The sequence below is a fragment of the Chrysoperla carnea genome, chromosome 2 (assembly GCF_905475395.1).
Source record: "Chrysoperla carnea chromosome 2, inChrCarn1.1, whole genome shotgun sequence".
In the NCBI taxonomy this organism is placed as follows: domain Eukaryota; kingdom Metazoa; phylum Arthropoda; class Insecta; order Neuroptera; family Chrysopidae; genus Chrysoperla; species Chrysoperla carnea.
In genome coordinates this window covers 22,344,678-22,358,921 of record NC_058338.1, presented here as the reverse complement: position 1 = coordinate 22,358,921, position 14,244 = coordinate 22,344,678, and the positions used below count along the sequence as shown (strand labels likewise).

The 14,244-nt window shown below is 29.2% G+C and overlaps 3 protein-coding genes across 3 annotated transcripts; 2 read left to right on the top strand and 1 right to left on the bottom strand.

Annotated features, from left to right (window-relative positions):
• Positions 1–17: 17 nt before the first annotated feature.
• On the top strand, positions 18–3,262 carry LOC123292546 (probable tRNA N6-adenosine threonylcarbamoyltransferase, mitochondrial). Its single transcript, XM_044873260.1, has 6 exons — positions 18–348; positions 1,501–1,891; positions 1,957–2,164; positions 2,475–2,623; positions 2,839–2,984; positions 3,118–3,262. The coding sequence occupies exons 1-6, from the start codon at positions 170–172 to the stop codon at positions 3,260–3,262; spliced, it is 1,218 nt and encodes a 405-aa protein (XP_044729195.1). The 5' UTR covers positions 18–169.
• On the bottom strand, positions 3,260–5,657 carry LOC123291422 (GTP-binding protein 10 homolog). The gene is made up of 5 exons (XM_044871712.1): positions 5,366–5,657; positions 4,841–5,277; positions 4,348–4,586; positions 4,158–4,281; positions 3,260–3,556 (listed from the first exon to the last, which is right to left on the bottom strand). Exons 1-5 carry the CDS (start codon positions 5,482–5,484, stop codon positions 3,306–3,308), a joined length of 1,170 nt encoding a protein of 389 aa, XP_044727647.1. The 5' UTR covers positions 5,485–5,657; the 3' UTR covers positions 3,260–3,305.
• Positions 5,658–9,756: 4,099 nt separating this feature from the next.
• LOC123292545 (odorant receptor 94a-like) lies at positions 9,757–12,245 on the top strand. Its single transcript, XM_044873259.1, has 5 exons — positions 9,757–9,898; positions 10,247–10,542; positions 11,699–11,803; positions 11,923–12,078; positions 12,174–12,245. Exons 1-5 carry the CDS (start codon positions 9,757–9,759, stop codon positions 12,243–12,245), a joined length of 771 nt encoding a protein of 256 aa, XP_044729194.1.
• Positions 12,246–14,244: the final 1,999 nt, after the last annotated feature.

Here is a 14,244-nt window from a genome sequence, read left to right as displayed (position 1 = left end):
TGGGTTATAACTTATAATTATTATGCTTGGCTTATATGGCGAACTCACAGAGGTGATTCTAACCAATTTTTTTAGCAGGATTTCGATAGATTTAGATTGATTTTAGTAGTTTTAAATATTTTTCATTTATAACTAGTGATTTTTTCTAGAATAATTAAAAGGTTGTAACATGTATAAAAATTTATTAAAATATTTATTGAATAAGAATGCTTACGTACGAAATTTATCGACTAGAAGTATAATTTTGGGTATAGAAACCTCCTGTGACGATACAGGGTGTGCTGTTGTAGATACAGATGGGAATATTTTAGGAGAAGCTTTAAAATCTCAACAGCAATTACATTTAAAGTTAGTAAACATGAATTTTCTGGCCTAACTAATTCTTGTTGGCATTTATAACAGGATCACAATGATTACTATCGTTCACTTTCACACTTTATAGATATTTCTGAGATTTAACTATCCGAGAACGAAACCGTACTCAAAATTGAATATACCTTTAATTCAGATTCAGGATTATTCAAAGAATGAAAATATAGAGTTGCCACTTCTCCAGATATGATCGGAAAACTCCCGATATCAGCATAAATTCTCCAGAGTTCAGTAAAACAATGTATTTTTTTATTATGTATTTGTTTCATATTCCGGTAAATTCAACAATTCTGATTTGCAGCTTTTATTTTAAATTACTTGAGGCATATTTATTTAAATATTTAATTATAGAATAACTTGATACACAAAACATCAAAAATATCGAACATTATATAGTTCGGTGGTATAATTAGATTAATTTCAATATATCCCGACTTTCTGGTTTATCTTCCGACTTCCCGCATCTTTGAGGTGGCAACCCTAAAAATGTACCTATTTATAACGGATCAAAATTTGAGCTTTCTATTAAAAAATTCGATTGTCTTCCTCTTGAAATTAAGCATATTAAATCAAAATGAATCAACCATGGCAAACGTATATTAAGATAGTTTTTTGAAGTGGAAATTCTTGAACTTTTTATCTGTTTCTTTTATTCATAATTTTATACTTTTTACAATAAATTTTCAGTTTGTTTCGTTGCCTCTGACACTGATTATTTTTACTTAATAAACACAAAAATTTGATTCGTTTTGAGGTATCGATTAAAGAAATCACCTATCGTATAATATTTTCCTACCGCATCATTATCAAATGAATTTCTGTCTTTGGGTCAAAATTAGTCTAGAAAATTATTTTTGTCCCAATCAGAGACAAAATAATTTGTACCGATTTTTTAAAATTTGCTTAATGGTTTCCCATTTTGCAAAAATTGGGAAAATGCTTATCTAATCCATTTTAGTCAATATCTCAGAAATTTAAGTATCAAAGGGATTTGATTTTTATTTTTTTCAGATTTTTTTCCAAATTGGAGAGGCATTCTTAATTTTATGAATTCGATATTACATGATTCTGTTATAACGCCAATGAGTAAAGAAAATTTATTCTAATAAACCCTTTTAAAATTTTCAGTCATGGTGGTATTATTCCACCTATCGCACAAAGTTTACATCGTGAGAATATTGAATCTGTTGTTAACGATGCTATAGAAGCTGCTGGCGTTAGTTTTAAGGATGTTGATGCTATAGCAACAACGGTTAAACCTGGTTTACCTCTAAGTTTATTAATTGGAATGAAATATGGAAAACATTTATGCCGAAAATATAACAAACCTTTTATACCAATTCATCATATGGAAGCACATGCATTAACTGTTCGATTGTTTGATAAAAATATTCAATTTCCATTCTTAGTTTTATTAATTAGTGGTGGGCATTGTTTAATATCCATCGTAAAAAATGTTGACGAATTTCTATTATTGGGAAAAAGTTTAGATGATGCGCCTGGTGAAGCTTTAGACAAGGTTGTTATTAATAGAATTTTTTTGTTACTTGCGATTTCGAGCGATTTATTTATAATTTTTTTAAGACTGCTCGTCGTTTAAAAATGCATCATATACCAGAATATAAAGGTATGTCAGGTGGTCAAAGTATTGAAGAAGCTGCTAAAAAAGCGACGGATATATTACAATTTGATTTTCCATTACCATTAACCAAATATCGTGATTGTAATTTTAGTTTCTCCGGCCTTAAAAATACTGCTCTGCGTTACATAAAAAAACAAGAGAAAATACATGGTAACTGATTTGTACACCACATTCACTGGAACTATTATAACGCCCTACAAGATGCTAAAAGTTGTTGCAACTTAAAAGCACTATGTTATCTTAATTAAGATCACAATGATCGTGCTTAAATTTCTTATACACATTTGAAGTTAGAAAAATCGAAACTGATTTAAATATTTATATTGATCTATGAACAAACTTCGATGTTAAGCTTGGCTTAATGTAACGAAACCGTTCATCTTTAGAGCCTTATACTCAAGACCAGTGAATCATATTAATTTTTTATCTAATTTAACTATTGAATAACATTTTTGTCTAGATTTGGCACCAGATGTTATAATTCCTGATATAAACAATTTATGTGCTGGTTTTCAACTAGCGATTACTCGTCATTTATGCCATCGCGTTCAACGATCAATGCAGTATCTCAATATGAAACAATTAATTCCTAAAGATAAACAAACATTGGTAGGTTCGAATGAAAATGTAAATAATAGAACTAAATTGACCGAGTTGCTTTTAACGAATTATTCTGGTGTGTATTACTCATCTTTGATGATCCAGTGTGAATATACATGGTCCACCGTATAACGCATAAAATTATGAAAAACTAGATCAATATTTTAATGGCTTGGTGCTTATTTGTATCATAGACATGTATTCTAGTTGTACATATATTTTAGGTAGTTTCCGGTGGTGCAGCTTGTAATAATTTTATATCAAAAGCATTACAAATTGTATGCAATGAAATGGGTTACAAACTGGTTAGACCACCTCCAAAATTATGCACCGATAATGGTATAATGATTGCGTGGAATGGTGTAGAACGGTAATTATTCTTAAATCATTTTTCACACGTTAAGGCCCTGTTTGTTTATTAATTATGTCATATGATGTGCTGGTATCTCTAAGTTGGTAAATAATGAACATAGTCTTAAATAAATTTCAAATTTAAATTTCAGGTGGAAACAAAATTGCGGAATATTTGAAGATTTAAGTCAAGTTGATATTCAAGGAAAATGTACTTTAGGAGTGAATATGATAGACGATGTTGTAGCATCAAATATCCAATGCAAGTGGATAAAATTAACAAGTTTATATAAATAATTTAAAAGAATTATTATTTAATTAAATTAATTTTTAACAAATGCTATCTATGAAATTGTTGACTTCCTTGTGCCTTTTCAGCAATTTCTTCTTTTAATGTTTGTATTAATTTTGCATTCTCTTCCATATCTTTCTTCTTAGAAATTTCATCATTTAAATCTAAAATATCTTTAAGACGTTCTTTAACATATTGAATTTGTTTTTCATCACCAGATTTTGCTGATATTGGTAATATATCATCAAAGATTAAAGGTGTTTCGGGACACATTTCCTCCGGATAATCTTTTAATATTTCTAAAAATTACAAATAATATACAAGGGTTATTTTATTTAAAACCCTCTCAAGAAATTACTTTTTCTTTTTCGAGTTTGGTGACGAGAATATTCATTAAACGGAAATGGTTTAATAAAGGGCAAAAGATACTTTATGATTCCAATACTAATATGCGTGACAGGAACTGTTAACAGGGGAGGCTAATTTGATTTCATTATATAGTGTGTCCCCGGATAGAGGTAACTATACTTGTAAATTTCCTTATTTTGCATTTTAAGAAAAGAAGTCATTCTTTATAAGAAGTTTTGCTTATTCTGAAAAGTATGTAGGTATATTTAAAAATTCTTAATAATGTACAGGTCGAGTAACTTTTTTAAGTCAGATTTTGTCAACTTTTAAAAACGAAGGGTAGTTTACCAAAAAAAAAAAAAATAGTGATACCAAATTTTTGGCTACCCTATACATTATTTAGAAGTTTCAAATATTCCTACATACTTTTCATAATAAGCAAAACTTCTTATAAACTTTTTTTCTTAAAATGCAAAATAAGAAAATTTACAAGTATAGTTACCTCTATCCGGGGACACACTGTATATATTTTTAAAACGAATTTTAATTTACCTGATAAATGAGATATTTTATCTTTTATTTCATCATAGTTCTTAGTCGCGTTCGGAGTATCCATTTTATTTATTATAAGTGTTGCTGGTTTTTCTAAAAGTTCCTTTTTGTAAAGTTCTAGTTCCTGATAAATAAGAAAGTTATACAATATTAAAATTAATACAGAAAAAGGTGAAAAAAAGATACGAACCTTATTTAATAAGATTATATTTTCAAGACAACTTCTGTATTTATGTTTCGGGCTTAACTGAAATCCATTTATATCCACAATCAATAGTAACATCTTTGTTCGTTCCACATGCTTTAAAAACTTATGTCCCATTCCAATATTTGCATGAGCACCTTCGATTAATCCTGGCAAATCTGCCATAGATATTGATCTTAAATTTGGGTATTCCATTATTCCAATATTAGGTTTTATTGTTGTAACTAAAATAAAATTTATAAATTAGGTACTTAATTTTTACGGCCGGATTTCCAAAAAAGTTCAACCTTTGTTAGACTTCAAATTTTGAATTACTACTATCCGTTCTGTTGAATTCAACATCTTTTATCAACAGATAAAACTTATAATGCCTTGATTAATAAAATATTCTGGGTATAACATTTGGTAAAGAAAATTTGAAGTTCTGTAGAAGGTAAACTTTTTTGAAACTCCAGGTGACTTTTTCCAAATGTCATACATGGATAGCTAGCTATTTTAGGTTTAGCTCTAGAAACTGCTTTTAACAATGTACTTTTTCCAGCATTTGGAAATCCAACTAGACCAATATCAGCTATAAGTCTTAAATCTAACCGAATTATATTTGATTGTCCTTTTATTCCTAACCACCCAGAACGATGGGAGCCGCCGTAACCTCCACGAGCCACTAAAGCTTTTGCTCCTTCTTCATTTAAATCGGCTAAGAGTTTACCATCATCTCGATAAACACGTATGCCTAAAGGTACTTCGATATTTTCGTCTTTGCCACTTTCACCAAGAATTGCTTTTGCATGACTGTTCCCTCCATGACCAGCATACACACGTTTTGTGGTCCATTTTTCTTTTACTTTATTCAATGTTATATTTTCTTTAGCTATACAAAATACATTTCCACCTTGTCCACCTACACCTCCATACCTAATATACCAAAATTTCAATAATAAAATTTTAGATACTGCCCAAATATAGTTTTTATTTTTTAACATTTCAGAGACTTAATGCTTACTTTGGTAAACCATTACCGCCTGTTCCGCCTTTAACGGTTAATCTTAAAGAATCTATAAAACCTCTTAAATATCTACGAACTTTCTTTTCACTTCGTAAACAATAGGAAGTAAATACCATATCTGCTATTGAAATTAGTTATATATTCTTCACTTTCGTAACTCCTTCGCATATATTATTCTATAATTCTTCGCTTTATAATTTACAATATTTACAATTAAAGCTTTCTAACATAACCTCATTTATTTGCATGTTCATTTTTATTTGACAATCAGCTGTTTCAACGCTGTTGACATAATTCATCGGTATTGCAGTGAAGTCGAGTCGGTAAATTGACAAAATAGTACTATTAGAACCAGTAGATAGAGGACGTATGTCTGTATTGCACTATTTCATTTATAAATCCATGTATATATGTAATATACTAGCTGGGAACTACCCGCTTTGCTGGGCAACATCCCCACTTGCACCCCTCCCTCCACATTTCCTTGCGTTGGATAACAGTTTTGTAATGTACACGTCATGCTCTTTTATTTGATACCCCACTTAGGTATATTTGTAAATATTCGATATTTCCTTCCCACTTTCTCGCTACACCTTTCTACCCTCCGAAGGTTAAAAAAATTTCTAAATGTAATTTAAAACATTCTGACCAAGTTTTGAACTATTAAAAGCCATAATTGAAAAATATGAATTTTTTATTCATGAACACCCCCGCAACTCCCCTTGTGGGTGGAATTTCGTAAAATCCGTTCTTAGCTGACCTCTACTTGGCAAATAGAATATTCCTGCCAAATTTCAAGTCTCTAGGTCTTATAGTTCCAGAGATATCGTGATGAGTGACTATCTATATCTATAGAAAGTCTCCTATATATTTATAGAAGATATCAAGGTATACTACGTTTAGTCCCAAGTCTGTAACGCTTAAAAATGTTGATGGTACGAACAAAATTTTGCTACACCCCCCTACCTTAAATCGTCTCTGTATCCATCACTATGTGTATGTAGCTTGATACCTGCCCGCTTCATTGGGCTTAAAAGTAAAAAACCACCGCTTATAGCCTCCACCTCTCTTGATCTCACTTATATCTCTTCCATAACACTCGAAGGGTTTGTTTAACACAGCTAAACTTATGCATAGTTATCAATTCTTTTGAAGTGTAAAATAGGCATAATTTTTTGAGTATTTCAGAAAAGATGGCCAAGAATTTTTTGACATTTACTATTTTAAATTTTTACAGAAATCTTTAATTTATGGTTCAAAAGGATGATCATAGATGGAGCAGTAAAATGTCAGAATAAAATTAATTTTTGTATTTATTTTTTTATATATCTTTATAAATTATTATAGTTCATGTGTTATTCTGATGTATGAGATATATTGTTGTACAATTTCATTCAAATCCATTAGCTAGTTTAGAAAGCATAACAAACAAACAAGCATACAAACAAACATCCTTACTTTCACATTTATAATATATAGGGATAGGGATGTACCTACCATAAGTATTGACCCAAAGTAAAAAAACAAAGAACGATAATATGCTTATTATAAGTAAGTTAATTAATATTTATTATTATTATTAATTAAAAAGAACAGTTACGAGAATATTTCAAGATAAATAAATGATTAATACTTTTTTAATGCATTTAATAACTGCATCTTAAGAGAAAAAAAGTGCTATACTTTATTCTTTGGCATATTATTTATTACCTATATCTAAACAATTTAATTAATAAGTTAATTTTTTCAGTGTCTTATTGGAAACTAACTTTTTAATAAACGACTTGTATTAATGTATTAATGAATTAATTATTAGTTTTATTATTTAGTGCAATATTTTTTATACAGATGAATTATGTTTAAAATGACTATTCTTTTGAATCGGCGAGGTAAATAAAAATGGGATTATTCGGTATAAATACATTCTAGATACCCCAAAAGTAGGCACAACGAGTGTGAATCAATAGAACCTATCAATAGATTTGAAGTCTAAATGAACGAAAAAACATGCCAGTTATTCAGTATTTATCAATAAACAAAAACTACCTCTCACATTTGACCTTATTGACCTATTGATAATCAAAAATCCAAAAAATTGATATATTGAACTTGGCTGTACGTGCGATGGCAACAAAGATAACTAATAAAAACCAGCTCACCCCTTTATTGACAGGGGATTGTATCTTCTCCCACCACCGCAAATACGAAAACTCGGTTTTAGACTCAGGGCATGCCCCCAACCCCTCACCTAAAAATTTCAGCCGTTAAGCATATTTCTAAGTAAAAATTATTTTCGGGTCTTTATTTAATATAGTATTACGTAATTTAAGTATATCTCCTGACATAAAATAATGCCTCGAAATATACCTATGCGTACATAAATAATATTAAAATTGACCTTTGTATTGGATTTGAAATTTTGAAATATCTACAGTTCAGTGATAATTTAATAGCCATTACCTAAGAAATCCGTTACCTAAAATCATTTGACATACACAATTTTCTTTTTATGATTTTGAGTTCAATATTACCTACATTGAAAAATGAGCTAGTTCAATAAAATCGAATAATCATTGGTATTTGATTGATGCAGAAAACATCTGAAGATATTTCGATAAACATCTTGTACATTCTATGAAACTTAACTACAAACAGAATACATTATTATAGATTTTTTTAAATAAAATCAAGCTCCCGATAAGTGGATCTACAATTCAAGAATATCATTTTTCGCAACACCAAGTGACAAATAACTTTTGCGCTGACATGACTAAAATGGATGATTATCCAAAAGAAATGTTTAGATTTATTCGGAATAGTTTTAAACTTGGTGGAATTTGGATGCCAAAAGTGAAAAAATCTAAAATATACAGATATTATTTTTATTTTGCTATCATTGGAGTTAATTTTTTTATGGTAACGGAAATCATATCGTTAAGTGAAACATTCCAGGATTTTGAAGCTTTTGGTAAAAATTTGAGTATGTTATTGCAACATGCAGCGGGTTCTATAAAACTTATTATTTGGTAATTACTTTTCATAAAACTTTTTGTTATCCATTTTTCCACTTAAATGTTAGATTTAATTTGAGGACAAGTGCAGGTACTCGCAAAATTAAAAAAAAAAGTTTTTATAAAATAATCTTTTTGCGTTATGGTAGTATTTATGTTTTTTAAGCTTAAGTTTTTAATATGGAAGCGTTTAAAAGTAACAAAATTTTGAATACATAAAATAACAATTAAAACTGCTTTAAATGCATTTGCGGTAAAAAAGGGATGATAGTTTGTATGAAAATTCGTCATTTTTTAATTAACTACTTAACCAATTTTAAAAATTATTTCACCTACTAAGTTACAATGTAGAGTTTCTGAGATATCGCAATGTTCTATTTTTAGTCCGTATCTCAAAAACTATTCGATCAGTCGTTAAACGCAACCGATTTTTGTAATTTTTGGATCAAAATTACCTTATGTACTGAGTTTTACCGAAATTGGAGATACAAAAATTTCTCGATTTTTTTGCAATTTTTTTAAGGGGTACCCCTTTGATAAAATCGAAAAAATCGCAAAAAAAAATTTTATTTTGGAATTTGATGAAACTCGGTGGATGGGGTAATTTTGATCCAAAAAGTATATAAATCAGGTTAATTTAATGGTTGGATGCAGAGTTTCTGAGATATCGCAATATTTGGATGGATTTTAGTCCGTATCTCAAAAACTATTCGACCAGTCGTTAAATGCACCATATTTTTGTATTTTTTGGGTCAAAATTACCTTATATACTGAGTTTTATCGAAATTGGAGATAAAAAATTTTTCGATTTTTTTGCAATTTTTTTAAGGGGTACCCCTTTGGTAAAATCGAGAAAAACGCAAAAAAAAATTTTGTTTTGGAATTTGATGAAACTCGGTGGATGGGGTTATTTTGATCCAAAAAGTATAAAAATCGGGTTTATTTAATGATTGGATGCAGAGTTTCTGAGATATCGCAATATTTGGATAGATTTTAGTCCATATCTCAAAAACTATTCGACCAGTCGTTAAACGCAACCGATTTTTGTAATTTTTGGATCAAAATAACCTTATATACTGAGTTTTAACGAAATGGGAGATACAAAAATTTCTCGATTTTTTTGCAATTTTTTTTAATAAAATCGAAAAAATCGCAAAAACACATATAGCTGATATTCCCATATTATACATGCTATACAATTTGCGCCTTATTTGCGTCCTCACGGGTACAATTGTAACTATTTTAAAAATATTCGTCTTAAAAGTGTTCTTCACAAAATATCTCTGTTTTTTATTTGATGACTAATTTCTTTTGGGTATACCTTCCTCATAATTTTTCTTTTCCAGGCTATGTAATCATGAAAAATTAATTAATATAATGGGTTTATTGGAAAGTACTGAATACCGTTACGAATCCTGTAATGATTTTCAACCAACAAAAATTATAAAGAAATATCAAAAAAGTATTTTATATGTGATAAGTTTATATTGTGCGTTAGCTGCATCCATTTCAATATCAGGTTACAGATTTATTTTACGCAAAATTTGCGCAAAAGTTTTATTTTCAGTCCCAAAAATTTTATTTGTTCATTTCTCATAACAGTGGTTTTTGATTTCGATTCATTCAATCGATTCAAAATTTTAATTGGTTTCAATAGATATTAATCGGAATTTTTTTTCCAATTGAATCCTATTCATTTCTATTGGTTGAATTGAAAATTTCCGATTCATAAATCAGACTTTTTCATCACGGCGAATCCCACATTCCACCCACAGTCTCACAATCAGAATGAAAAACTGAAAATGACAATGCGCTCAAAGGTTTTAAATTATAATTTTGTTTATATAATAATTTTTGCCACATACAGGTTGTTCTGTAGCTCTCGTTAATGTAACAATAGATCCCAATTATTTGCAACCAATAAAAGGTATTTATGGAGAAAAACTACCCTATTATATGTGGTCACCATTTGATGTAGAAAATTCAAAATTAATATTTGTATGTTTGGTATTATATGAATGGTATAATTTATTCGCCTATGGACAAATGATTGCATCTTGTGATATTACATCATTTACAATTTTACATTTTATTACGTTACATACAACGATACTACAAGGGGCAATGCGAACAATTCGTCAACGTGTACTGGAAAAAATTGATGTTAATAAAAATGATCCATCTTTTCCAAAAATATTTGAAAAACAAATGAATATGGAAATTAAAAAATGTATAAATCATTCATGGTATTTGTTACGGTAAGGATTATTAAAACGGACTATGGTCCGTTTTATTAAATAGATGCTTAAGGTAGGTATGTGATATTCGCACGATACGTTGCGTACAACACTTAATTTACAAAGAAAGGGAGTGTAATATTACTTCGTTTTAATGGGTTAGTTTTTATAATAATATAAGTAGCCAAATAGAATTTTTTTGCAATAATTTTGCATTTAGAGACGCCTTCCACTATGATAAAACACATCCCCTGTTTAAGTAGTGTTTTATTGGATGAATTTTGCGTTAATTGCTTGTAATAAAAGTAGGATAATTATCTCGTAGTTTTAGGCCTCAGATTCAAATTTGGTAAAGAACATTTTCTTCTTTTTTTTCCTCAGTTTTTTCAGGAGGCAATAGTTCTGCAGTCAATAAGAGAACACCCTGTATATTTCAATAAAAACTTGTACCTTTGAATTTTTTTTAAACAAAAGACTGAGTACATAACTCTTCTCTGTATTGAATTTGCGAAATTCTTTTAGGATTTCTGATGAAGCAGAAGAAATTTACAATAAAAGTACATTCGTACAGTATATGATAACATTAATTATGTCATGCAATACTTTGTATTTGGTCTCAACGGTAAGTTAAAGCTATAATATCTCAATCATTATGTTTGAAGAGATGATATGTGCGAAAAAGTATACGTTTTTCTATCATAACTTTATTTCCTCTAGAGGGCGCCATATTCAATGTAACGTCACAAAGCCTAGACGCTTTTAACCAGCGGACAATCAAGACGCTTTTAACGATACCTCATTTGTCAAATTATGATAAGTAGTTTAGAAGCTTGGAGGGAACAGATGAACATACAATCCGGTCAAACACATAAGCCTTGCTGCCTTGCCATAGTATAGTCGGAGTAAAAATACAAATGGTTTTTTTAATCATTTAAACTCAAAAAATTTGCAATTCCATTATAAAAGATTAAAGCCTAAAGGTCCATATTTACCGCTGTTGGATATTTAAAATTAAATATAATCATTAGAGTTTAAAAATTTTGGTTTGAAACAATATTTTTAGTTTGCTTTTTGTGTTTTAGATTTCATTAAACAATCCAATAATGATTTCGGCACTTCTGTATCTTTCTGCATTATATTATCAAATTTCTACATTGTCATGGATTGGTAATGAATTTACACTCAACGTAAGTTTATCGATTAAAATTTAGGTATAATACAATTTCCCATCTCTGTCAAATAAAATATAGTTTTGGGAATATCATTTACCATTTGAGTAATTATTTATATTTATAATTTATTTCAGTGGGAAAAAATTAGTGACGCAATTTATGAGAGTGAATGGTATCTATTATCATCGAAAAATAAAAAGAGTTTGATGTTCATGAAAAATCGTTTCCGGAGACCTATTTTTATAAGTATTGGAAAATTTGCACCGCTGGGAGTGACATCCTTATGTATGGTAAAGTTTTCTAACAAATTTCATACTTGACTGATCGTTTAAGTTTAATATAAATTTTAAGTTTGTGAAAATTAATTTATATTATTTTTCTTCAGGTATTACGATTATCATACTCAACATTTAATTTATTACGTCGAAAACAGAACATCGAAGAAGCAGATCAGTGATCGAAAGGATGTTTTGCTCGGATTCGCCAGTTGTCAGCTTAAATAGCTGTATGCCTGCCACTAAGCATACCTAGCCCAACTCCGCACCATTGCAGTACGATTCAATCAGTACGAGTCAATTAATGTTTTGCAATAAAAAAAATGACAATTAAAACATATTTTAAAATAATTTCATGATATAAGCCCCAAAACTCCACTGTTTGTAATTAGCTACCCGCCGTTTGTGTTTATTCTACTCTCCCTTACCTACAAAGACTCCGTGGTAAGATTAATAAGGTCTGTTAATTTTGAAGCTGAAAATTTGCAAATGTTTGTGATTTCTGATACTTTCATACAATTTATTTCACAATTTGGTATAAAAGACTTTCCAGCAAACATCTATGACATGTTTTCATAATTTTTTTTAAAATGAAGTCATTAAGACATCCTGATTATATTTCATCACTGAAGATTAGTTGTTAAAGCAAATTTTTGAAGTCCTTTGAAAGAGTTTTTTTCTGACTACCTAGCAAGCAATAGTACATTTTTATGAGTTCTTAAAGAAGTCTTATTCAAGATTTGGAAGTTATAGTTTCTTCTATCACGAAGAGATGAAAAAGTTATAACGTGGTTCCAATGATCATAATCTATTTTAAGGTGTTTTTTAATCCAAATTCATTTTTAAAATTAATTTATAAAAAGATAAAACAGTTAAAAGTAATCAAAGTAAACTTCAAATAAATGATTGTATGCTTTTCTATTATAAATACATTCCTATCCTATTATAATAACTATTTATAATTACAATGTCGAATATTATAACGTATTTATTTGTAGATGATATACATGAAGCCACAATGGTAAAATATATCATCTATATTTTTCAATACAGGCCTAACACACCCCCAAGGTACACAAATTTAGACGCTTAGTTGCGAATGTAAATAAATAATATCAAAGTATACCGAGTGCCCCATCAAGATAGACTCTTCTTCTTTGATCTATTTGAATGGAACATTTTTATGAAAATTGCAAAAATGATTCACTGGGTTGGCAACAGTTTGTATTGTTCATAACATATAACAACCAAGTATTTAGACCAGTCAATTTTTCGCTAGCTATCACTTATGTGCTTACTTTCGGAACCAGGACTCCACCTTCTTGAAACTAGTTACAGCTAGGTTAATTTTGATCACAGATTTGAATAGTATGACCCAAATTTAGTAGGATTACATACTTGGTTTATCAATATTGGATAAAATTTGGGTGTGATAGAGCAAAATTAAAAATTTTGGATTTTGATGACGTCATAAAGTTAAAAAATTTGATTTTCTCGATAACACAGACAAATTTGATCTTATCTCACTGGAATTTTTTTTGAAACCCACTAATTATGGGTCATTCTTTTCAGCTGTGATGTCAATTTTTTGCTAGCTATCACTTATGTGCCTAATTCCGGGACTAGGACTCAATATTCTTGAAACCAATTACAGCTAGGTTAATTTTGATCACAAATTTGAATAGAATGATCCAAACTTAGTAGGATTACATTCTTGGTTTATCAAAATTAGATCAAATTTGAAGGTGATGGAGAAAAATTAAATTTAATGAATTCTGATGACGTCATAAAGTTAAAAATGTTGATTCTTATGGTTTTTCTGTAGAAGACAAGTAAAATTTTTAGTTATACTACTCTATAAGAGTTTCCAAGCTGTAGTACCCACCGTATTAAAATGATTTTTTTTTTGCAATAGGTATATAATTTGCCAAATATTTTTAATATTTTTGAATACGTTTTATTTTTTGGCAATATATCAAGTTTGTTCATACAAAATTGAATTTAACAATTAAATATAAAGAGGCCTCAATTGTCTTATTGGGATACAGTCTTCAAATAATTCATTCACAAAAATATAATTTTTTTTCAGTAAGGGACTAGCAGGTACTTTCGATATATCAAATCAATCTGATTTGTTTACAACATAAAGTCGATATTTGGCAATGATAGTCCCGGTGCACA